We start from the raw sequence: 27,203 nt of genomic DNA, 5'->3' as shown, positions 1-27,203 counted from the left end.
AAAACACCCCAAATTATCTCTCCCTATCCATCTCTCTCTCTCTTCCATCTAAGAAGACAAAAGAAACACCCGTTGGACTTTGGGTGAAGATCCTGGCCTCAGAATTTGGTCAGCAATGTTACTGGAAACATGTGGCAAGGGATTTCATGTTGAACCAAGTCTAATTCACTAAGTTTTCATACTAAGAAGCATTTTATCTTTATTTCTCTTCTAACTATTTCCGACTTTAATGTCTTGTACTCACTTAAAATCTCTCTCTTTGTAGTTAAATAAACTTGTTTTATTCTTTAATCAAAATTAATCCAGTGTTGTGAATTGTTTGAGTAACTCCATTTGGGGTAGCAAAGTGTTGTATGTTGTTCCCTGCCAGCGACAACAAACCTAAAATATCTGAACTGTCCAGGCGAGGCTGGACAGTGAAAAACACACGTTTTTGGGGGGAAATTCAGGAGTGTGTTGGGAGCCACCCTGGAAGTAGTAAACAAGGCTGCTGGAAGCCAGTGCATAGCTGGAGTGTGCTGACAAGCTGCTGTGGTCCAGTTGCTGGACATGGGCTAAGGCTATAAACAGACACTCTCAGCATGACCTGCATGCTGACAGGCTGATTGTGAGCGACCCAAGCTGGAAGCTACAACAGCAAAACATTGTGGGGTACCCAAAGTTGCAGGGCATGAGTGACTCAGCACCTAAGTTCCCTCTAAGCTGCGCAGCCGTGCAACTGTCTATTAAGCCCCGGGCAGGGGCTCAGGGCTGTGGCGGGGAGAGATGCCTTTCCTCCAGCACAGACCTGCTGCGGCAGGGAGAGGCACCCCTCCCCAACGGCCCCAGCACGGACCTGCCCCAGACTTGCTGCGGCCGGGGGAGAGGAGCCCCTCCTTTGGCCCAGGCCCGCCGGAGTTGCTGGAGAGAGGAGTCACTCGCCAGGACCACTGGAACTGCCGGGGAGAAGAACACCTCCCTTGGCCCAGTCTATCCCCACCGGAGCTGCCATGGCCAGGGAAAGGTGCCTCTCTCCCAGCCACAAGCTTCTGCGGACACTTGGCGAGAGAGGGCTGGGGGGAGTCCTCTCTCCCCACCGCAGCCCCGAGGCAGCCTGCACCCCAAACCCCTCATCCCCAGCCCTACCCCAGAGCCTGCATCCACTGCACCCCAACCCTCTGCCCCAGCCCTGAGCCCCCTCCCACACCCCGAACCTCTCATCCCCAGTCCCACCCTAGAGCCTGCACCTCCAGCCAGAGCCCTCTTCCCCTCCCCCCTCCACCCCCGGCACCCAAACCCACAGCACATGAATTTTGTTATGTGCACCAATATGAAGGTGATGTGTCACACATCACCTCCATATTGGTGCACATAACAAAATTCATTCCGCACATGGATGTAAAAAATTAGAGGGAACACTGCCTAGCACCTCACTGGTCTGGATTTTACCCTGGAATGTTACCGCCCCCAAGTCCTTTTCAGAGTCGCTGCTTCCCAGGATAGAATTCTCCATCCTTTAAGTATGGCCTATGTTCTTTGTTGACAGATGTATCCATTTAGCCATATTAAAACATACATTGTTTGTTTATGCCCAGTTTACCAAGTGATCTACATCGCTCTGAATCAGTGACCTGTCCTCTTCATTATTTACCACTCCCTCAATTTTTGTGTTATCTTCAAACTTTATCAGTGATGATTTTATGTTTTCTTCCACCTCATTAATAAAGATGTTAAATGGCGCAGGACCAAGAACTGATTCCTGCAGGACCCCAGTGGAAACAGACCCATTCGATGATAATTCCCTGTTTACAGTTACATTTTGAGATCTAGCTGTTAGCCAATTTTTTGTCCTTTTAATGTATGCCATGTTAATTTTATATTCTAGTTTTTTACTCAAAATGTCATGTGGTACCAAGTCAAACACCCTACAGAAGTCTGTCTATTACATCCGCACTATTACCTTTGTCAACCAAACTTGTATTCTCATCAAAAAAGATATCAAGTTAATTTGACAGGATCTATTATATATGCAGATAATGCCCATAATTGTTCGCATACACATTCCTTCCACATAAAGGGCAGCATAGGTCCCAGGGAGATTTAAATTCCACCTCCATCATGTTGCCTTTTTCACAAGAAACACTGGCCATTTCCTGTACATTCTTTAAAACCGTAGTAAATACAGTTTGTATTTGAAGGCTCTGTGGTGGTGTTGAAATGGCTGTTTTGATATAACATCTTTATCATGACCTGTCCGTTCTTCTGAAAACATAGTTACAAGCCTATCTTTACAAAATGCTTAGAAAAGCTCTTTTTGGAGCTTGTCTTTTTAAAATAAATGTGAGTTACTGAAGCTAGTAAAAGAGGCTATTTCATTAATGGGGAGATGAATGAGGAAGAAATGTATTATTAACACCAGAATATTTAAACCTGGGAAGAGATCATTTATTTCAGATATCTTTAGACACACTGCTAATGCTTCCATTTTGTTCATGATGAATTCACTTCATTTAAAGAAAAAACTAATGGAATTTGGTACATTTTCAGTATAATGTGAAACCTTTCTCCATTCCCAGTACATACTTATCCTGGCCCTACTGTCACTGAAGGTTAATAATGTTGTCTCTCACCTTCATTGTGCTACAGGATATAGCTGTAAACAGAAAATGATAGAGCAACTAAAGTAATTTTTACTTCCAAGTATTTAGTTTTATCTTAGTGGGTTTTTTTCCTAGAATGTATTTTGTAATTATGTTCAAAGCTGAATGTAATTATTATGGTGAACATGTTTGGGGTGCTGAATAGATCCTCTGCCTTGAAGGGATGGCGCCAATTCTTTGTCAACAGGGCTAGAGGTGCTCCACCAGATCCTTTTGCTGCTGCTGTGCTGGACCCATACTGTACGCCATTCTGGGACCTGATATGCCCATAATGTATAGAGCAGAAAACCATAGAAACTTGACTGATTTAGACTCTAGCCTGCACATCCTGAAGGAATGCCAAAAGGTGATGTACTTTGGTGAGTTTCACTCTCAATGAAACCTGAAACTGACAAGTTTCACTTGCTTGGGGGGGTTTCACTGTGAGCATTTCACACATCTCTAATTGGCACGTCTTGAAAGAACAACAAAGATTTCACCTAACTGTTAGAAGTAGTTCAGGTTTCTTTTCAAGAACACTTTAGAGCTGGTCAAGCAGAATTCTAATGAGGTCAGCCTCTATCCAAATGGCCCCATGCTCCTTCCATTTCCCTGTGTGATGTCCCGATTTCAGCTTCAGTGTGCATGTGTTTGAAAGGGGGCAGTGCTACCTCTGCAGCATATTCCCTCTTCTCCAACTCTCCAGTCCTATGGATGGGGAGGACGCAAAGTTAAGTCATGGGTTTAAACCCCCTCTCCCCCCATAGGTTACCACTGCCTCCCGCTTCTCATTATGACCCTTTGAGATGGGTTCGAAGGGATCTCCTTGCAGCTGGACTTCTGAAGGAATCCTGCACAGGGACAGCTGGGCAGAGGCAGATGCCTCCATTAAAAAAAACCCTTTCCTCTGATGAATCCCCAAGATTTTCAGATTTGCGTGGTTGTAGACTGTTCAGATACTAAAGAATTAACAGTGTCATACCTGCCCTAAAAAGGTATGTACCTTCTTCAGAGGAAGAGTTAGGAAGAAACCGAGTTGACACTAATGGAATGTCCACTCTCTAGTGATTATTCATGCATAGTGGAGATTGGGGCCGTAAATTCCAGCATTCTCCGTGGTTCAGATAATCATCTCCCCAGAATTAGTTTCCAATTCCTGCAAATTTCTATATAGAAGAGAACAATTTTCCTTCATAAGAGCTCCCGATATCACTTTTACATTCTCTGTCGGCTTGTTTGGTTCTTTGTTTTATATTTAGGCTTTAAATATGACTTCTAATAAACTCAGCACTAACATGTGTGGATAGTAATAGTGATACACAAAGGGATCAGGATACATAAGGATAACAATTGTCTGTTGGGTATTTCAAAACACGCAATGTTGACAGTATTACACTGTTTGGCAAATGCATTAGAATATAACACAAGGAGACTGCACTTTTTCTGATAACTGTAAATCCATATGTAGTATATAGGTCAGTATAATCATAGAATAAAACTGTAATAACGCTGCAATGGGAATCATAACCGCATTCCATGGCTACTTATTTCTTAACCTAAATTTAGTTTTGATTATTTTTTGTGTTTGTGTCTATGGCTGTCACTTCATAAATGGCAAATATGCTCTTATTGTATAAAGCTTTACCTTCACAAACACACTGTAGTATTAAAGTAACTTTTATTTTACAAAAGAACAGTACACAAATCATTCAGACTCTATGTTCTATAAGAGTGCCACCACAGTGTTTATACCATCACCGTGGAATAGAATAGTAATATGATAATGGCAGCCATTGGGTGCCATCTCTGTGCACATATGTGCTGTTCAGAAGCTTGAAATGTATTGCAGGGAACTTTTCTGGATCACGATTTTTTTTCCTTTTAGGCCTGTACACATGTTTTAGAAATACAACTGTCTTTGGTGTGTAAAGGTGGAAGGCTTTACGGCAAGTCTCAGAGCATTTGTGTATGCCTCATTAGATATAGTGACCTCTAACTGCACTATGAATCTAGAGAGGACTGTTCCTAGAGATCAGAGGAATCTACTTGTTTCATTATTTTTTCTTATTTTTTTTTTTAAGAAACATTTCAAATTTGCTCTTCCAGTACATTTTTTTTAAAATGTGACTCCAAAATTATAAGTAAATAAATTACAACATTTGCCTTAATTTTTAATTAGCTGAAAGTCATCACTGGAAATTGTGTCTTCCATTACAAGCCAGAATATTCAACTGCCAGGCCTGAAATAATTAAGCAATATATTACAATTAAGCAATGTAATTTTAATTTAATTATGATATATCATAGACTCGGCTTCTGATTTAACTGACATTCATTGACAAAATGCTATAACGTAAAATAACACTAAAATATAGAGCTAACAGCTCTGCATGTTTTGTTTCATAGTGTTTGGCATTCATCAGAGCATATGGAGAGAGATCCTTCTAGTCTGAAATAGCTGGCATGTTTTTTAGCGCTGGGCACAAATACTGCAATTTTCATTTTGCCCTAATGTAATTGTGGGCAGTGATTGCGGAGAGTTACAGTCATAAAACCTGATCCAAAGTCCACTGAAACCAATACAAATATTTCCATTGACTTTAGTGTGCTTTGGATCAAGCCACTATTGAACTCCCCCCACACCATTATAGGCAGTAGGTAAATAGATTCATGTTTGCAAATAACATAAGCAATGAACTATTAGACAAAGCTATATCATATAACCCCTGGTGCATCAATGTCATCATCCTTTTCTGTTAGGCTGGAAACTTCACAGGGCAGATGCAAAATGCAGAGAATAAGGTAAAAAGCAAAGAGCAGGACAAGGAACACAGGGGCACTCAGTCCTGCATCAGTGACACGGCTGCATAGCCACTGAGGCCTATTTGTACAAAAGGAATTAGGCGCCTCACTCCCTGTTGTAGGCTCCACTGCGATGCACACAACTCCCACTGAAACCTGTAGGTGCCTAAATTCACTCACCTAAATTCACTGGTGGTTGTTGTTTTTTCAGTAAAATTTCCCTAGAAGCCTATGTTTCTGCCCCTGGTCATAGAATCATAGAATCATAGAATATCAGGGTTGGAAGGGACCTCAGGAGGTCATCTAGTCCAACCCCCTGCTCAAAAGCAGGACCCATCCCCAATTAAATCATCCCAGCCAGGGCTTTGTCAAGCCTGACCTTAAAAACTTCTAAGGAAGGAGATTCCACCACCTCCCTAGGCAACACATTCCAGTGTTTCACCACCCTCCTAGTGAAAAAGTTTTTCCTAATATCCAACCTAAACCTCCCCCACTGCAACTTGAGACCATTACTCCTTGTCCTGTCCTCTTCCACCACTGAGAATAGTCTAGAACCATCCTCTCTGGAACTACCTCTCAGGTAGTTGAAAGCAGCTATCAAATCCCCCCTCATTCTTCTCTTCTGCAGACTAAACAATCCCAGTTCCCTCAGCCTCTCCTCATAAGTCATGTGTTCCAGACCCTTAATCATTTTTGTTGCCCTTCACTGGACTCTCTCCAATTTATCCATATCCTTCTTGTAGTGTGGGGCCCAAAAGTGGACACAGTACTCCAGATGAGGCCTCACCAATGTCGAATAGAGGGGGACGATCACGTCCCTCGATCTGCTCGCTATGCCCCTACTTATACATCCCAAAATGCCATTGGCCTTCTTGGCAACAAGGGCACACTGCTGACTCATATCCAGCTTCTCGTCCACTCTCACCCCTAGGTCCTTTTCCGCAGAACTGCTGCCTAGCCATTCAGTCCCTAGTTTGTAGCTGTGCATTGGGTTCATGTATACTGCTGACTCCCTCTAGGCATTCAGATGCGTATCTCTTGCCTAAGCCCCAGAACCATGGAGAAACCAAGGAGAAACAAGCATTTGGTCACCAAACTACCATGCGGGACCTGATCTGGTAGGGACTTGCTGGGGCATGCCTACTGGATCGGACCCCTCAGGAAAACTTACACAGAACAGCTGAGGGAGGGAAGAGGAGGACCTCCCTCATAACTTTTCGCCGAGTGCTCAGTGTAATCACCTGAGATGTGGAAGATACCCCCACCCGTTCAAGTCCCTGCTCTGCCTCAGGGGGAAGAAAGGATCTGAACAGGTATCTGCCAACCAGTGTTCCCTCTAATTTTTCCCACCCATGTGCGGAATGAATTTTGTGATCTGTGACACGTCACCTCCATATTGGTGCACATAACAAAATTTGTGTGGTGGGGGTGAGGCCGAGGGGTTCAGAGTGTGTGAGGGTTGGGGCAGAGGGTTGGGGTGCAGGGGTGTGAGGGCTCTGTCTGGGAGTGTGGGCTCTGGGGTGGGGCTGGAGATGAGGGGCTCAGGGCTGGGGCAGAAGGTTGGGGTGCAGGGGTATGAGGGTTCCAGCTGGGCGTGTGGGCTCTGGGGTGGGGCCGGGGATGAGGGGCTCAGGGCTGGGACAGAGGATTGGGGTCCAGGGGGTGTGAGGGCTCCGGCTGGGGGTGCGGGCTCTAGGGTGGGGCCAGGGATGACAGGTTGGGGTACAGGAGGGTGCTCAGGGTCTACGGTGGAGAGAGAGGACTCCCCCCGCTCTCTCCCCACAGCAGCACCTGGGCTGGGGGGAAGAGGGGCTTCTCTGTGCCACAGCAGCTCTGGGGCTGGAGGATAGGCGCCCCTCCCCTGGCCCCAGCCCAGTCGTGGCTAGGTCCGGGCCTCTCTGACTGTGTTGGCCACACCGCAGCAGAGTTGGGGCCGGGGGAGGGGCGCCCCAGCCACGGCAGGATGGAGGCCGGGCTAGTTTGGGGTTGGGGGAAGGCGCCCCTCCCCCAGCCATGGCAGGTACCCAGGCGTGTTCCTTGAGCACCAGCATTGCGCTAAATAGGCTGCTGCATGGCTGCGCAGCTTACAGGGAATTTAGCTGCCAGGTCTCAGATGAGCACTCTAACCAGTGGGCTCTGGGATAGTCTGATGTGGGGCACCCTCAGTCTCTCCTGCTGAAGCTGTTGCACTGTGGATAAATACAGTCATTGGAGCAGGGGGATTGGATTCTGGGTCTCCCACATAGTGGGTGAGTGCTCACTGGGGGAGGGAGTGGGAGAGAGAGATGATATGAAAAACACCTTTATTCACATAAAATCACGTTAAAAACTATTTTAAAATGTTATAAAATTACAATATATATGCACAAAAGATATTCATAAAAAAAGTAAAACATAGTTTACTTAAGTGAATATTTATCATGCAACACTAAAGCATCATCACCAAGTTCACTCAAAATATTGTTAATACCAAGTCACCCGAAAAGTGTCCAGGTTACATGTCAGTTTATGCAAAGTATAATCAATCCATAGCTGGGCCACAGTTGGTACACATGGAACAGCTCTAGCACATCACACCCCATAACCCCAGCTACTATGTTCTGGTGAGATTTCAAAAGGGCTAGTTTTGCCTGACCCGGAAACCAGCCAAATGAGAGCACTGTCTCACTCCCAGAACAAACAGGGGCTTGGAGAAAACTCATCCCAAACCACTGAAAACTGCTGCAAAAAAACCAAAAAGAGGAATCAAACAGGGGTGTCTGGAACCAAGCAAAAGGGATACTGTGCAAACACCTCAGGGGTAATATGGTGCACAGTCTGATTGGTTGCTACAAGTCACTAAAGCGCTTAGGAAGAGGTTTGTACAACGTAATCCAACCCAGAGACAGAGGCATCCTACAGGCTGAATCAGGAAGATCAGAGAGGGTGGCATAATACTGCACTTTTCCTCATATATTACAGAGTTGCTTCTTGGTTATGGTTGCAAAAGGAACATTCACCAAATCCATCCAGTACCAACTATCTGCCTGGTTGCACAAGGATCTCATCCACAGAAGGGGAGACAGCTAGGGCGGGAATACAGGATTCATTCTCTGCAATCTTTGAAAAAACTTACTGCCCTACTGAGCACTCTGTTGCCGAAGCAACCCCTGGAATTCAGTGAGGATCTTGTCCAAAAAAATGCACAGACCGGATTCTGGTCTGAACAGCAAGAGTTCTTGCCAACTTCCAGCTTGACCAACTAGGAATAATCAGGTAGGAGAGCTTGGCCAACCCCTACATAAAGGCAGACAACAGGCTCCTGGAGGAGAGCACTTCATCAGGAAAACGTGGGTTAAAAAACAGCAGCTCTTCCAAGAGCCATAAACTGGAAAACACCTGCTCAGGCTGCACACTTCACAGAAGTCATCAGGCATTAAAGACCATTATAGAATTGAAGCAAATCTAGACTCTGTAACTGACCAGGTGCCAGTAAAAATAGGTGAGAGTCAAAGTCCATCCCCCCAGCACAATGGAGGAGAGAAAAAGCAAGGGACTTCCAGGCCAGCAGGGAGTCAGAGTACAGCAAATGGCAAACAGACTAGAGGCAAAAAGCTGCCACCGTGCTGACTAAATCAGTGAGCCTCTGGCCTCCTTCATCTAATGACAGGAACAGCAAAGCAGGGCACAACCAATGGGAACTCTTTAAAAAAATGGTTAATATGCCTCTGAATCCTGTCCCAAAAGCCTGGGGGGGAGGAGGGACGGTCCCAGACACATTAGCGGGAGCCACAACATTGAGGCCATAGTGTTGTTGGCAATCAAAAAAATGTCCCCAAAAAGAGCCCTGGAAGGAACCAGCACCATTTCTTGCACCTTCTCCTTGGCCGCCTCCTAGTTCCTTAGCATACATTGCTCAGATCCAAAAAAAGACTCTTAACATGTTAGTCCTAGAGGTGCCCTATGGCAATTGTTGGGGCAACAAAGGGGGACCACTACACTGCCAAGAGCCCAGTAAGACTGAATTGCTCTGAGCCCAGTAATGCAGGCAGATGATGCCTGTTCTTATGCTTGTAAACAAGCACACAGTGCCTGCACGTCACTCAGACATGAGGAAAACTTGCAGCGAAAGGCCAGTCAAACAGTTTATGAGGCGGTTCAGGAGTGGCTCCAAACTAAAAGCATACAGCATCCCAGAGGACACCACTGACAAATGCCTCTGTGAACTGGGAAGTTGAGCCTAAGACCCCCTTTAGTTTTTAGGAAAATAACATTATGGTACAAATAAAGAAATGTATGAAGAGAACTCTGGTCCAATCCCAAAAGCTTCTATCATTTATAAAAGAAAGCTATGGTTAATTCTGTCAAAGGCCTTCTCCTGGTCCATTGAAATAAGCCCCAGATCCAGATTACAAAGGTTGGTAATAGTAATACATCACCCATTAAAAACAAATTATCAAAAATACAGTGTTTAGGAATACAATATATTTGATAGGGGTGCATCAAAGAGTCCAGATAGTCCTTCAGTCAGTTAGCTAAGGCCCTGGATAAAATCTTATAATCAGAGAAGAGAAATAGGTCTCCAGTTCCATGAATCACAGAGGTCCCCTTTTTTGAGATCACTGCCCTGCAGCCACTGAGGAGCAATTCTTTCTCCTGGATACACTCCAGCACCACTAGAAAAAAAGTCAGGACTGATGAGACGCTAGAAATGCTTGTGTCAGGGTTCCCTCCCCATTCTGAACTCTAGAGTACAGATGTGGGGACCCGCATGAGAGACACCCTAAGCTTATTTCTACCAGCTTAGGTTATAAACTCCCCAAGGCACAAATTCTCCCTTGTACCTTGGATTAGGTAACGCTGCCACCATCAAGTGATTTAGGCAAACTCAGGGAAAGGACCACTTGGAGTTCCTACTCCCCCCTAATATTCCCCCAAGCCCCCACATCCCCTTTCCTGGGGAGGCTTGAGAATAAACAAGATGAGCACAGACCAACCTTGGGTTTTTTTAGGACACTAAAAAAAACCTCAATCAGATTCTAAAAGAAACAGAACTTTATTAGGAAGAAAAAAGGTAAAAGAAGCACCTCTATAAAATTAGAATGGAAGATAATCTTACAGGGCAATCAGATTAAAAAACACAGCAGATTTCCCTCTGGGCCAAACTTTAAAGTTACAAAAAGAAAACCAGGAATACACCTTCCTCTCAGCACAGAGAAAATCACAAGCCAAAACAAAAACAAACTAATGCATTCCCTTGCTAGTACTTACTAATTCTAATGGAGTTGGATTGCTTGCTCCCTTGATCTGTGTCCGGCAATCACACAGAACAGACAAACCAAAACCTTTCTCCCCCACCCCAACCCCACCCCAGATTTAAAAGTATCTTGTCCCCTTATTGGTCGTTTTGGTCAGGTGCCAGCCAGGTTACCTGAGCTTCTTAGCCCTTTACAGGTAAAAGGATTTTGTGCCTCTGGCCAGGAGGGATTTTATAGTACTGTATACAGGAAGGTTGTTACCCTTCCCTTTATATTTATGACAGCTTGTAAAATTCAGATTGCAGCCCATCTATATTTGTGGCCTTGCCTGTAGAGAGCTGCTGGACTGCAACAGAGAGCTCCTGCAGTGACAGAAGGGTGTCCAGGAACTGCTGTTCCTCACCAGTCAGACAGGGTAACCCCTGATCCAGCTCCTCTATTGCCAGCACATCACAGGCATCAGGTGAGTACACAGTGCTGTAAAAAGAAACAGCTGCTTTCCAGCTCTCACCAGGGTCAGCCGTCAGATGACCACCCACCAGTTGTAGGCAAAAATCTGCTGACAGCCCATAGATTCTTTCTCCAACCCAAAAAAGAACATTGTAGGAGCATCAATTTTATGCAGCTGAGTAAAATGGGCCTGAACTAGGGCTCCTTTGCACCTTCTCTTCCAACAAGCACCTCAGGAGCTGGTAGTCCTCAATTAAGCGTTGGTGAATCTGCACCTGGTTTCCCACGTCAAGGTTGCCATGAGAGCCCAAGATGTCTCATTCCAGGGGACTGATGGCCTGATACAAAGACCGCATGGCAGCATGGGTATACTGCTGGCAGAACAGTTGAATCTGGACCTTTCTGACATCCCACCACTGCCTCAGGGACTCGTACAAGGCCTTATGCTACCTCCAACACTCCAAAAACACAGCAAACATCTGGGTGAAATTCAAGTCCTGTAGTGATTTAGTAATAAAGCACCAGTGGGCAGCACAGGCAGGAACAAGGAGAAACACACTGACAGAGACAAAACGATGATCAGACAAATGAGTGGGATACATGAAAGACTGAACATACATATTCATGCTGGTCTTCATGTTATAAAAGTGATCCCGTCTAGCCCCCTACGACCATATTGGGAGTAGCCTTCAGCCAAGAGTACTGCCTAAGAGTGGGGTGAGAGAACCTCCAAACATCTACAAGTCCAAAGGTCTGCAGTAGACACTACAGTTCTCTGCTCATGGTTCCTGTCTAAAACATAATCTACAGTGCAACTGAAATTTCCTCCCAGGACAATAATATCAGGGTCACAGTCAAGTATGGTATGGGAAAGGAGAAAAGATGTCAGTCCAGACATGCACAGTAAAAAGATTAAAAACGAAAGTGCCAGTACGTGTTCTCACCTGAAGGAGCCAACCCTGCACAGTCTCCTTCACAGAGATGATCTATGCCACTGCACCCTGGGAAAAGAGAACAGCCACCCCAACAGTGACATTGGCTCAAGAAAGCTTCCTGTTCCTTCAACCACTTTCCCTGATTATCAGGGTCCAAACGCATATCTTGCAAAAGGACATCAGCTTGTTTTTGTCCAAAAAATTCAAAGAGTTGTGTCCTTTTATGGCCATCCCAGCATCCATTAATATTTAGAGTGCCAACGTTGAGCAGCACCATAGACTAGAAGGAGAGAGCCAAGCAGCAGAGAGAAACAATGGAAAGTGGAAATACTTTGAACAAAATGAGCCATGGAGAGGCCTATATATTTTGAACAATCCCAACACACTTCCTCACTTTGCTCAACAACTTTCTGAGATGGAACTGTTTCCTACAGTCAGCCAAGGTATCCCTCTTTGTGCTTGTGCTGGGGTTGATAAGCCCCATACCAGAGAAAAAAGGGGTTAACGAGCAGCTCTGGGCCCAGATAGCCTACTAAGCCACACCTGCTGGGCATGCTCACAACTGAGGCAGAGCTCAAAAGGGAGCATCCCAGCTCAGTCAGGGCAGACCACGCAAGGGAGCAGCCCTAGGCTTGTAGCTCCTCAGAGGCACTGCAGGAATTCCTCACCACCTGGACCCCAGACCCTGCTGCCGAGCTGCCAGAGGCCCTCATGGAGACCGGGAACAGTGTGCCACGACTGACAGAGAGGAGCCTCCAGACCATGGTCATGGAGAAGCCCCCCTTGTAGAGTCCATAAGCTGACTCCACTTTGACTTTGGAGGGGCAGAGGCCATGATAGGAAGTGACCCAGAGAGTAGGCTTTGTGGCATCTGCCCCGCAGGCTACATATCCAAACTACTAGTCACAGGGCCCTGCTTTGCAACCTGGTGGAGCAGGAAGACCCAGTTTCCCCTACTGCCAGTTGTAGACTCTTGCTGCTTGGCAAGATGGCCACAGGCTCTCAGCCAAGGACTCTTTGCTGGGCAATACCACCAGACTCAGATGCAAACCCCACAACAGAGCTGAATGAACACAGCACTATAAATCAGGGAAATAGGCCTCAATGTCAATTCCTCACATCTCTTTAGCACTGTCCAAAAAGTTACTAATCTCCTTCATGCTATACTCACCCTTTCTATAAAGCTGACTGGCTGGAACATTAGGAGCCAGGGAAGAATCAAAGAGATCCTCATCATCTTCTTCCTCTCCCTCAAACTTCACCAGCTCAGAAGAACATTAAGCTACTACTGTAACATTCTCATTATTCATAAAGGAGCGTGCTGACATATCTATTTTCCCAAGAGTGGGGGGCAGCGCAGCCCCAGGCTGGGACCCAGCATCATCACTGCAGCATGCAGAATTGGGGGCTTGGGGAAGGCGGTACCCCACTGGGAGATCCACACATGGAGTTACAACCTATCACAGCACTGTGCTCCTTTTCAGGGCATGCAGCTCCATTCTCAGCCACTGCCAGCAGCTCAGAGGTTTCCAACATCTTAGCTCTTTTAGAAATAACCTCGGATAAATGTCTCATTGGTTTGTTCTTCACCTCCATCTCTAGAACCTGTCTCTGCTTCCTCCACAGGGAGGGGCTCCTCAGCCTCCAAACTTGCTTCTGTCCAGATACAAGTGATTGAGTCACAGTAGAGGTTTCCTTGGAGAAAGGGAGGAACTGCTCCCTGTTCAACAGCAGACCATATATGGCAAGGGGGGAGATAGATAGATAGATAGATAGAATCTGGCAATACAGTTGCAGGCTGTTTCCTGCTGCTCCCTTGATGTCCCAGCCCCTTTCCCACTATTCCTGGGTCTCACATTCATGATTAGGGGTCTAGAACACATGACTTATGAGGAGAGGCTGAGGGAGCTGGGATTGTTTAGCCTGCAGAAGAGAAGAATGAGGGGGGATTTGATAGCTGCTTTCAACTACCTGAAAGGGGGTTCCAAAGAGGATGGCTCTAGACTGTTCTCAATGGTAGCAGATGACAGAACGAGGAGTAATGGTCTCAAGTTGCAGTGGGGGAGGTTTAGATTGGATATTCGGAAAAACTTTTTCACTAAGAGGGTGGTGAAACACTGGAATGCGTTACCTAGGGAGGTGGTAGAATCTCCTTCCTTAGAGGTTTTTAAGGTCAGGCTTGACAAAGCCCTGGCTGGGATGATTTAACTGGGAATTGGTCCTGCTTCGAGCAGGGGGTTGGACTAGATGACCTTCAGGGGTCCCTTCCAACCCTGATATTCTATGATTCTATGATTCTTACCAGAGACCTTCTAGCCAGCAGTGGGCAGGAACCCTTCAAATGACCAGGGCCACCAAACAAGAAACATTTCATGTTTTCAGAGGTAGCAAATATTGTATAATCCACCCTTTCTATGTGGTACTTTAAAAACGGGTTCAAGGACTATTTGGGGTTATTGAGAGCCCCATAAACCTGGTGCCAGAATGACATAAGATGCCTCACATTTGGGTTCTTGCATCCACATAGAAACACCCTAACCGCAGAAACTGCCTTCCCGTTATGGGAGAGAGCAGACATTAGCATCTCATTGTGAAGGACGTGTAGGACTTTGGAAAAAACTACTTTAGCAGCAGGAGTAAACAAGGGGAAAACATGAACAAAAGACTCCTTCACCCAAAGTACCTCCGGTACCAAACAGTTCACAAACTGTTCTGGCTCAGGAAAATCACTATAGATTTGCTCATTTGAGAGGCAGACTTTATATTAGCACAGCCAATAACCTTACCTACACTCAGCAACATATCCTCCCCAGTGCAAGAGAGAGCAGAGACACCCAAAATCCCTTGCTTGTGGGTCAAATCGCTAAACCTATCTGAAGTGGGCCCCATGGAGAACCTTCACCTATGGCAAAGGGGGAGACCCAACAATGCCCTAAAACAAAGAAACCGCCAGTAACAAAACAAAAAACAGACTAACAGAAACCAGCTACTGCACACAGCATGTAACAAACACATCTTCAGTCTCAGGGGAGTGGGGGTGTGTGTGTGTGTGAGAGAGAGAGAATAAGAACAAACACACAAACATAAACACAAGTGACTTTATAGACTGGTGGTTGGAGCTCTGACCCAGGATATGGGAGACCCAGGATCTAGTCTTCCTACTCCAATGACTCTTAATTATTTACCCAGAGTGCAGCAGCTTCAGCAGGAGAGGTTAAGGGAGTCCCACATCAGAATATCCCATAGCCCAATGGTTAGAGCACTCATCCAAAAGGTGGGAGATCTGCAGATAACTCCCTTCTCCCCTCAAGCGGGGTGGGGAGGGTGGGAATTGAAGTGGGGGTCTCCAACATCCCAGCTGAGTACCCTAAGAACTGGGCTAAATGTTATGAGGGAGGAAGTCCTCGTCCTCCTCAGCCTTGTGCAAACATGGCATAGGGGCCTAACACCAGGAGAAGGTTTACACTTGAGAATTGCTAGCAGAGAAAGGTGCTCCTCTGCAGTTTGGAATTAGGCCCCCATCTCCAAGAGAAGGATGGGGCTTACACACATCTCTCTGATCAGCATTGCTCATTGACTAGCTTAGACAGCATCCTGCATAGTGCACTGACTTTTGTAGATCACCATCTAAGGCTCCTAACTCTGTCCATTTATTGTACAGGAACCTACGTGCCTAACTCTGGCTTTGTGAATCCCAATGGTTTTTCTAGGCACCTAGAAGTTAGGCACTGTGATGCTCAGCATCACAATGCCTAACTCCTTTTTTGCATCCAGGCTCAAGTTACTTCTGCACATCATGACAAATTCCATGTTTTGGTCCCATCCTTTTCATAGACTGGAAATGCTAGATTGTGGCTTAGGAAGGCACTTAAATGCATGTCCATGTTTTAAATGTGCAAGTAGTCCCAGCAATTTCAATGGGATTACTCATGCTTAAAGTTAGACTTGTATTGAAGTGACTTCCTGAATCAGGGCTTATAGAAGTAAAGTTAAAGAAACAAAGAGCCAATCCTTATTACCTGAATAACTTGAAGAGGCCCCTGATGTAAGGTGAGAAAGGTGAGAAGGTGAGAAAGATGTGGGTCTTGATTCATGAATTTGCTATGTAGAAGTTTTTTGCTCATTTCATTTTCATGTGTCTCATTTTGTTCATTTGGTGGTTATTTAAATTTCTCTACGGATGGCTGTAGGCTAAGTTCCTTTTGGGACTGTGAGAGCAATTGTATACTCAGAGCAATAATGAATGATTGTTATCTCTCAAATCCCTTCTCTCTCTGGTTTTCTGAAATAAAAAATGAAGGATGATTAGTCAAGTCAATGATATTTAGGACACAGTGGTACATCAGAACACTGTTCAAAACCAAGGCAAACACTTCAACTTCTGGTAACACTAAAATTGTGCCATGCGGGCCCCATAACAAGTCTGCTTTATCCTATAGCACAAGTAAAGGTTTTGCAAAATGCACATCAAATAAACATTACATTAAAAGTATGTTAATGTGGGAGCACATGTGTGTCAACACTGTGGTTGCTTCAATCTGCCTTCAGTTAACTACTTCATAGACATAGTCCATCAATACACTGGTGAAACAAGTGCATAATTTAGGGGATTATTGTCTGTAGCAAATGTCAGAGGAAATTACTAGAAAGGAAGTTACTTTCAAAAAGTGAGGATCAGGAATGGATGCTAACCAATTTCTGCATAATGTACAATTCTGCTTAACTAGGTACAACAGTAGATTACTGGTTTTGCAAGAAAGCTTGGAGATGTTTTGCTTATATGATTATAATTTCTTGATTTATTTTACATAAACATCTTGGCTCTGACTCTTCTCACCTCCTAACAACACACACAATTCTGTAAATACAATATAGTGTTTGTTTATCTTGAACTGCTGTCAGCGAATTTACTTACACTTTCAAAATTAAAGGGCAAAAAGCTAAATCTAAGCAACAGGGTTATAGCAACTGTGAGTATCTAACAGATTAAACAGTTCAAAACTCAGCAGTGTTGGAGAAGGATCATAAGGTAATAACTACAGCTGATATTACCTCTGGAAAAGACCCTTCCCTGTAGTCTAATAAATATTGTATGAACCAACAAGAAGCAATATGTTAATGATGTGATATTTACCCAGTATGCTGGAGTATCAATTGATGTCCTGTCTCTTTGAGACCTGTTGATATGAGAAACATTTTAACCATTTAAATATTTTCTTTTGTTTCTATTTTTCCAGTAGCTGTTTCCCTGGGAACGAAAATGGTGAGTGAAAGTCGTCACGAGGCCCTGGCTGCACCACCGGCCACCACCATTGCAGCTTCACTGCCAATTAATGTCACAGAACCAGCCAGTCCTGGAGCAGGAGGTGGAAAAGAAGATGCATTTTCAAAGTTAAAGGAGAAGTTTATGAATGAACTGAATAAAATTCCATGTAAGTAAAATATGGTTGGATAGACACTCTAATGGTAAAAAACTACTGCTAATATTCTAGATCTTTTTTAGAAAATATTTCGACAGTTTAACTAAAAAATATTAAAACCACATTTGTGGGCCTTTCAGCAAATCAGGTTAATGTACCAGGAATGCTGACACTTGGTTAATTTTATTTTCAGTTTCCAAAATGTTAACTATATAGTTATATATTTTCTGAAACTTTATTATATGACCAAGCCTCTCTACTACATATAATTATATATTATTAATAATGATAAATAATCATACTTAGTTTCTGAAAACTGAAAATAAAGTACAATTAATAGAATATTATTAGAACTGAGGTGATATTGCAAATAATTATAAAATTCCTTTTCATTTAAAAAATTTCACACAGCAACGCAAATAGGTTATTTTGATACTTTACTAAACTCCAAAATGAGTTAAGTTTTTTTTTAAATAGGAGCTATCATAGCAATGTCCATGCTCTTAAAAAATTAGCAAGTAGACAGTACAAGCAAATTAAAAATATATTTGGAAAAACATTACGTTTAACAGAATAGGTTTTTTCCCTAGAGTTTATAACTTGTGGAAAGGTATAATATGGTGTGACCAATAATGACAGGTAACAAATCAGAATATTAATCGATTTTTGTCTCTGAAATGGATCTTGGCAATCTGGCAGATGCAATTTTTGCTAAATTGATAGCAAACATCTTTGGTCCATCACTCCAAATTCCCACTTGTAAGAATAGAGGTGTTACAATGGCAAGAAGGCTGCATGTCATTAGTTTGGTAATCTGCACAGTCCAGCATGGACCACATTCAGGCAGAATTGTCTGATAATATCGTCGGGAAAACAAAACTACTAGGAGCAACAAGAAAAAGAAAAAAGCATTTAGGAAAATGGTAACATGGGAGCATCTTTATTGTTTAATTTATAGTTCAGGGTGTTCTCTAAATGAGGCAGACTAGAATTTTATATGGGCTATACCTTTATTTTTCAGCTTTGATGTTAATATGACTAAGGTCATGAATGATTTGTACTATGCGAAATTCTGTAGTTTGCAGGTCTGGGAATGGAGTCCGTAGACAGAGATGAACTTGAAATGCAGCGCATCTTTCCTTTCTAAAATAACAATGAAAACAACCGGAAAGCCTAATATCAAGAATTTGCCTTTTGTTTGAATAAAAAGCTCCCATGGTGCACAGCATTATGGATGAAGGAGGATAACCTACGATTAGTCTCTGAAATTACTTTCTGGAATTTTTTTTTTAAATCCTACATGTTTCATGCACTATTTCATAGTATACTGAAAGTGACACGAGTCTGTACCTTGACAGTTTCAACATGACTTGTTCTTGCTACCTGCGTTAACTCTTAGAGAAATACTGTTATGTATTTATAATTTAAAAATGGAGGAAAAAAGGCCTGTATTGGATGCACAGTACCAGTATTCCTGCCAAGCCTCAAAAGAATTTGGTTAAGCCAACTATCTATATTCCTGCATGCTGCTGTGCTGGAAGTGGATCAGATGACCAGCTTGGTCATTTCCATGTGTATTACCTATCCTTTAGATAATTCCCCTACCTGGAAACATCTGTGCATGGAGACAGAAAACATCACAATGTTCCTTCACAAAGTTTCACCAGATCATTCTTTTTGGAACAGAAACCCCTGGTCCTTAAAAAGTCAGGACCTTCATTGCATCTCCATACTGCCTCCTGGCACTTTACCGCTCTCTCGTTCTCCACCAACACAGTATCAAGCGAGCTCTGTAGCGCTCCCAGTATATCCCCGCTGCCACTCCCCAAAAGAAGGTTGCATAGTGCAGAGGGGCTTCACGAGAAACTTAATGCAACCAAGCTATATTACGCATTGATATGGGCCCCCATCACGATAGTCTGAGTGCCTCAATCTTTAATGTATTTGTCCTCCCAACACTCCTGTGAGGGAGAAAAGCACTATGAGGGAGAAAAGCACTGTTATCCCCATGTTGTAGCTGGGCAGTTAAGGCACAGAGAGGCTAACAGCTAGCTTTTTAAAGGGATTTAGGCACTCAAACGAACAGATCTATGTCTACGTCCATCATGTAAGCACCACTGGTATTTTCCAGATCTCAGCTCAGGTGCTGGCTAACTCCTGTGCTTCCATCAGGTGACATTTTCAAACCAGCCAAAATGCTTACTCAGAGTGATAACTCAAACTGCAGCTCTAGAGCCCCTGGAGCAGGATTTTTAAATTAGGCAGGGGAACACCTATCTTGCTAGCAGGGCCTAAACCTGTAGGCCTTCTCCGAGCACATCTAAGACCGGTCAGATCCTGCAGAAGGAGGGCTAGATGCAAGCCACCAATGGTGGAGGGCAGCACAGCACCCAAACAAAAGACAGCCAGGGGCACAGAGCACTGTAGGGTGACTGCAAGAGAGCTATTGAATGTGAGCAGGAAACACGGAGTGAGAGACATGGTTTTGGCTGCTAGGGCATGGGGCTGTACCAGCATAACTATATAGGTAAACATTGCACCCGTACCCAATACAGTTATACTGGTACAAAAACTGTGTGTGTGGACTAAATTGTTTACAGTCACATCTCCCTACCTACACACACAAGTCCTAAAATGTCAAGTCATGGATATTTTGTAAAAGGCCATTAATTTGTGGCTTGCATGATGGCAGCCACAAAAATGTAGCCTCCCTTTAATGATCGGTGAAACACGCCTGAAAAATACTTTTCCTTACAGTATTTTTCAGTAAAAAATGCGTAATTTATTTTAATGTGGATTAAAAGGGAATCAAAAATCTTTTAAAATGGTGCATTTTGTAGAACATTTAAGCTGTAGAACATTAACATGCTTAATGTCATGTGCAGACCTAAATAAGAACAAAGACAATGTTTTAAAGCAGAAATGTTAATATCAGCCGGCTCTTAACGAACCAGCCAAGATTCCAGTCCAAAATGTTAAATTTCACCTTACTCTTTACAAAATTCCAGCGTGGGGTGCGTTGGATTTAAGTGACATTTTAGAACACAAAAATTTCATTCCTACCAAAGGCCAAGGAGCTTACCACAGTGAGGGAATAAAATTATTGCCAAGAAAAAGAGAGGGGGCCAATTACACTACTGCTGCTATAAGCTTAGTTAATACAAAATTTAAAAACCTTGTTACAATTCCTACCAATAGAGGCTCAAACCCCGGCCTATCACTGATATCTATTCCCCTAAAAAAGAACAGTGGGCTGTCCCCCATGTTGTGTACAAAGAGTCTGAACATCTGAGGACATGCAGAATGTTCAGGAAGATGTCTCATCATTCATTCTACTGTGGATAAAATGATTGGAGTCATTTTATTACAGTGACTCATACAATTAAAGTGCAGAGATGCTATAAGGTTACTGAGGCGTGACTGTAGAGATTTTTTTCTCAGTAATGCAAATCCCTGCACTCTGGTTGTGAGTGTCTGATTTGCATAATCACAGAACAGTTTCTGAATAACTGTACTGTATGTAAATCTCTCTATACTGATTGGCCACTGTAATACTTCTGCTTTGAATTGTCTCCTGTATGCAGAAATTTCAAACTATTTACAAGCAACAAAGACTCCATCCTAGCTTTTTACTTCCTTCATTTTAAATAGAAAAATCCCAACATTTAAACGAAAGAGAAGGAAGAAGAAACCAAAAGGAAAGAAAATGGCACTGTCAAACTGATGAAAGGGAAATTGCTTTTGAAAAGTTTTCCAGACAGCTTTTTATTCATTGCTTTCCTTTCTCTCATCGTTTTCCCTCTTGGTCCCTCTCTACAGGCCAGCAAAGCTCTTGTCCTTACAGTAACTGATGTATATTAGCGTTCATTTTCTTTACATTAGAGAATCCCAGCCCCTCCTCCTAAATTCTGTATTGAACACTATGTAAACAAAAATGTGTTGCGAGTGGTTCTGGCGACAAGGGCCTTATAGAACAAAAGGAAGGAGAGATTAGGGAGGGAGAAGGGAAAAGGGAAAAAGATAAGTCCTAGAACTGGGGAGGGGAAAGTAGAAAGGGCAAAGGGGGGGGGTTGCCCTTTTAAAAAAAAATCCCTTTCAGCTGCTGGACAGTCCCTGTGGGATTTTTATTAGGGTGTTTTTCCCCTTAATTTGACGATTAAATGTTTAGTTTAAAAATTTGATGATGATAATAACAATAATTACATGTAAATATAAACAAATGTTTATTATTTTACACTACATAAATGAGCACCCATCTCAAATGCTAAATGACCTTGAAAAACTCTTAAAAATATATTCATGAACAGATTCCTGTAATTGCCTACAAATAACACTCTCCTAGGAGCAACATAAGTCAAACAATACATGAATAAGCTGCGCAACAAAGCCTACCAGAGTTCCCCTAATAATAATGAATATGAGAGTGCTTCCTGTACTCTCAGTAATAACTGTATTGAATTCAGCTGTCATAACTCCCACAGCTTGATGTAGGTTTCTCCCTCCCTGTCTTTCGATCCATTCTGGCCCCCTTGATTGGCCAGTTTAGGTTGGATTAAGTGTTCTTATTACCCCTTCTGTAAGTGACATTAAACTCATTTCTTGATTTTTTTTTCTCTTCCTTGACACCAGAATTCTGGGCTATTATTTTGAATGATACTTTCTAATCACATTTTGGGACTTTACACACACTCTTACATGGTATTTCTGAAATCTAACTTTTATGGGCCTGCCATTTTGACTGTATTTAGAAAATAACTTAGGACTTTGTTCAGCTTTCAACTTTCTGCATAGTTGCCATTCTACTGAGGTCAATGGGACACTCATGAGGTTCTGGTCAGCATGACTAAGGGTGGATAGATCTGACCCCATCATGCAAACAGTGCTGAAGAAGACCTATTGAGTTCCAAAACTGTTCTAATACACAGAGACAACAAATATAGGGAAATCAAAGTGAACTTATTATTAATTATTTGTATTACCATAACACCTCGTAGCCCTGGCTATGGATGAGGACCCCATTGTGCTAGGTGCTGTACAAACACCAAACAAAAAGTCATTGATGCCTTAAAGAGCTTATAATCTAAGTATAAGACAAGAGGCAACAGATGGAGACAGGCAGAGAAGGGAGTGCAAGGAAACAATGAGACAATATTGATCAACTGTTTTAGTACTCCAGCATTCTAATCCTTGCCAAGTATTTTATAGGCTTCATGGCAGAGGAGAGTTTTTAAGGAGGAATTAGAAGGAGAGTAAATAAGTTCGTTTTGTGTATATTTATGGGGAACCCCTCCCAAGTGTGAGTGTCAGCACTGGAGAAAGCACAAAGGTCCTAGGCTCACTTCCTCCTGTTTCACCCACATCTTGCAACACATGTTCCATTGGCTCATGTCATTCAAAGACATTCATTGTTCTACATGGGTGGCAAATATGCGTAATTAGAAGTAATGCCTTATTGGTGACATACAATAGAAATGGGAAGAAGATGTGACAGGGCAATAGTGGGACAAGGCAAAGATCCAATGTTCTCAACTAGTGCAAATTAATTGCAAATCTCACAATATTTGTTCTTTTCATTAAAAGCCCATCCCCTAGAGTCCTGTGATTTACATAAAATCTCAGCTTTCATTCTTTTTTTAAAAAGTTTCTAGCCCACATAGTTGTGGAGACAGGCTAGAAAACATGGCACAAGTGCACCCTGAAGACTCAGAAACCACAAGATAAATAAAAAGAACCCATGTTTATTGGTTTTTTTTAGAAATCTCACTTTATAAGCCACCTCAATTTTGGGGAGCCTGACCCTTAATTTTTGAATGCTCAGGGTTGGTACTATTGAAAATCTGGTTCCAGAATGCATTACTCCTTATGTAGCTCTGAGTGAGTGGAAAATATAAACTAAAAGTTCGTTACACAAAGCATGACTAAAAAGAAACATTTGTACTCAAACAAAAAATTTTCGCTTAAGGAAATAATGATTAACCCATGTTATCCTAGTAAAATGTTGATTGATATCACCTCTTTAAAATGTTCTGTACATCATGTGTTAGGATGCATGTCTAACAGGCGTCATCTTGGCTCTCAGGCAAGGGACTGAACTGGGGACCTACAGAGCTTAAAAGGGGCTATAACAGACACATATTCTCTGCAGATCAGTCACAGAGGGGGAGCCATAGCACACACTCACGATCAGGTTACATCCTTCCTCTAATAAAAGAAAGCTTGTCACAGACAGCTGAGGTTTACAGCAGTTCTAATCCAGGGCAAGCCCCAAGTTACATGATGACTACCATCTTGGCTGACGTACCGAGGACTGAACCAGAGACCTCAATCAAAAGTGTGAGTTGCTACAACCTTAGCTGAAGAGCCAGCTGTAACAGAATATACCCACTGGTGCTTGGGCACAGAGGAGGGCACATACACTCAACAGTGGAGGGAAGGATCTGGCAGCCTATCAATTTGTCATCCTAAGTATAAAAAATGCTTTCTCTTAGCCAGAATCCCAGAAAAAGCAAAATCTCCCTGCCAAAGAGAGTGACACAGTATTAATTACATTTTCTGGAAACCGTATATTTTGTTCCTGAAAAGGATACTAATTAAACTGCTCATATAATATAGTTTTTTAATTGTGTGGTTTGAAGTGTGGGGAAGACAATTAAGACCTCATAGGAGACGTCTCATGAATGTTTTGGAAAACACTTGGTGCCATCAGATTTTCTCTACCACAGGGAGAAAAGTAATCTATGGTAAAGAGGGGGTTGAGCACATACCATACATTTGGTAACAGGATTTTAAGAAGGGACTCCTAACAAGCCCCAAGGGTCCCCCTGATGGGGTGTCCACCCCACACCAGAAAGGAAGGGATTAAAAGCACTTAGAGTGGCTGGGCAGGGAGCAGCCAATCAGGGGCTGGTGGGCTTACATAAAAGGAGCTGCAGAACCAGAGACAGTCAGATGCTTTGGGGAGCCCGAGGAGTGAGGACTAGCAAGCTGCAGAAAGGGTATCACGTTTGGCAGAGCAGTTGCTGGTAGGTACTGGGGGAACAAGAGAGAGCTCCTGGCTGACTACTGGGATTTGCTGGCTGAAAGCTTTGAGAAGAGTAGTGGGCGGAGCCAGGTCTATCCCCTCACCCCTTCCCCCCCCACAACTGGAGAAGTAGCTGGACTGTTGAACTAAGACACTCCCCACCCGGGAAGGGGGTGGGAAACAGATGGTGAAACGGCTGGAAAGCCAAGTCATGAAGAGAATGCTGTGGTACTTGGACTGAGGCAGGCCTGCAGGCGGAGACATTGATGGGAGATGCACCACCTGGAGAGGGCACTCCAGCTGGTAGAGCTAATCCCCGTGATGGCCGCTGCGGTGAGTAGACTCCATCACAGTCGCCTCCAGCACATCATTGTAGTTATTTCTTTATAGTCATTACAATGATTGTGTAGCTATTTTATTGCATTATGGATATGTCAAGTTGTGGCAGTTCTTATTAAACTGAGTAGAGAATTCAATTTGCAACCAGAAAACTGTGAACATGTTGTTCACAAGTTTATTTTCAGCACTGGGAATTTCTTTTTTAATTCTTTATATTAGAAAAAGACAGTACAAATGTGTTAAATATTATTTACATATATTTTATAATAATTTGCATGTTCTAAAAATTACATGTAGAAGGATTATCTACAAAAATTACGCTATGTGTATAGTTCATTATGCACTATTGTACTGAAAATTCTTGTGGAGAAAGGGTGTATAGGACAGTTATGAACTCACAATTACCAATATATTTAAACTAAGTTATTTTTGCAGCAATATATTATGTGAAAGAAACATGACATTCAGTACTAAGTTAAAAATCTAATCAAGGTACCACAAAATCAAGAAAATTCAAATTTAAGCCTGGCATTGCATCTTTACCTCATCTATTTGTGCCTAGGTAGCATAGCATCTCTAAGACATTGTCACACAAAGTTATGAAAAACCTGCAGTAGGTTGGCACAGAGGTACAAATTAAGAATAGACCATCCGTCTTTGCTATTATTGTTTGTTAAACACTAATGTTTCACTGGATGTGCTTGGTTATGCAAAAGATCCGAAAACAAATAAGACTTCCCTGATGCATACTACAACATTAATTTAGGTTTGTGTATGTTAACTATTTTGTTTTGTTAACTTTTAAAAAACCATTGATATATCTTGGAAGGCTTGCTCAACACTTCTGACAATCAGGCCAAAGTCACTCATGTTGGGCACCCAAAAACTGAGGCACAAAACTGATGGATCCTTTCAAATATTTGAGCCCATTAATTGTAGTCCAAAGTACACTGTATGTAGCTTTCTTCACCTTCCCCTGTTCTTTATTCAAAAAAAGGCTTCCATGGCTAAAACGAATCCTATGTCTAATATACATCATCTGTAAGAAAATATGTGCAGTAATCAGGGCAAGCGAGTGGCCACAACTTCATTAAAACTGAACATTAGAGTGGTGGGAGTTTTTTGCCCCTCTCCCCATACCAGGCATTCAGGCGGGTCCAGTGCAGTGTTTACAAACAGGCCATCTATCAAGTAGCCTATAACTCGGGGTAAACCGTCCACTGCCTGTTTTGCAGAATCCTCTCACCTTCCCCCTACAAAGGGTATAGAAAGTACCAAATGGGACCCCGATCTGCAGACTTCAGGTCTCCTTTTTGCCCATAGACTTGGGGTCCACCAGCACAATCCCATGTCTCTGATTTTCCATTTGTTTGCTCTTTGGACTTTTATTTGTACTGGACACCGGCTGCAATTTATGACAAACTAACATTCATACAATTCCTAACGTTAAACTCCGAAATCCTATATCTATTAAACCTAACTGTGTCTCCATGATGGTATGAGGGGGGCGGAGTGGGTACTACTAGGCCCCAGCCAATTTGGTTCCAATGGGGAAAATACCTTCCTGGCCCCATGAGCAGGTGATCAGTCAGGCCCACAGCAACCTGAAAAACACAGTCCCTATACCATATAACTATAAGGAAGGAAGGTGGGTTCAGTTAAAAGTAAGGCAAGAGGCCTAAGAAGCAACAGGCCAGGGTTTAAATAAATGATTGGCTCCTTCTTCCCACAGTCAGCTCGCATCTCTTAGGCTGGCCAATGGCAAGGGGAGGAGGGGCCTATCCTTGTACTCTCTTACCTTTTATCCTATAGCTGTCTGGCAGCTTGCAGATCCAATAAAGTTTCCCACCTGTTAATTCACCGGGTGGCATTCTAATACTTGGATTTGTCAGAATGAAAGGAACTAAGTATTTACTCTATTGCGTGGTTCCTAAATATGAAGTTAAACAATTTTATAATTTCCAAACATTTACAAATGGAATCATGGAAAACATTTATAGCACTAGGAATAGGTTAACGTTCATTGATTCTGTAGACAAAAAGACTTTGGTACACATTTTGGATCACTGCTATCATTGACAGTTTCACTGTTCTTCTGTAGAACTGCATCCCTTCCTGAATTCTATTGTTCTGTTTAGGCTTATAATTGCACTTCAAACCAGATCCTCGACTGGTGTAATAGCTTTATTGACTTAATTTGAGTTATGCCAGTTTGTACCAGCAGAGGACCTGACCTCAAACCTTCATAAGAATCGTTGTGTGGGTAGGTGAGACTCTTTTATTATACAAAAGAGACAATATCACCCTGTTTGAATGATGGGCTTGTGAAGACTCAGTTCCAATTGAGCAATCCATCTGCTAAATCCCATGCAGGCTTCTCA

The 27,203-nt window shown here is 43.0% G+C and overlaps 1 protein-coding gene across 9 annotated transcripts in view; it reads left to right on the top strand.

Annotated features, from left to right (window-relative positions):
* SYT1 (synaptotagmin 1) overlaps positions 1-27,203 on the top strand; it is a 512,267-nt gene that overhangs the window by 319,908 nt on the left and 165,156 nt on the right. For 5 of the 9 annotated variants that reach the window (XM_073327691.1, XM_073327687.1, XM_073327684.1 and 2 more), the window contains one exon: positions 17,280-17,474. In XM_073327691.1, coding sequence (XP_073183792.1) covers positions 17,303-17,474 — 172 coding nt within the window. In that variant the 5' untranslated portion in view covers positions 17,280-17,302. The remainder of the gene's footprint in view (positions 1-17,279; positions 17,475-27,203) is intronic. The other 4 variants (XM_073327692.1, XM_073327688.1, XM_073327685.1 and 1 more) reach the window with 1 other exon arrangement.

The sequence above is a fragment of the Lepidochelys kempii genome, chromosome 1, assembly GCF_965140265.1.
Source record: "Lepidochelys kempii isolate rLepKem1 chromosome 1, rLepKem1.hap2, whole genome shotgun sequence".
Classification (NCBI taxonomy): domain Eukaryota; kingdom Metazoa; phylum Chordata; order Testudines; family Cheloniidae; genus Lepidochelys; species Lepidochelys kempii.
The sequence above is the reverse complement of the archived record's forward strand: the minus strand, read 5'-3'. Positions and strand labels throughout refer to the sequence as shown.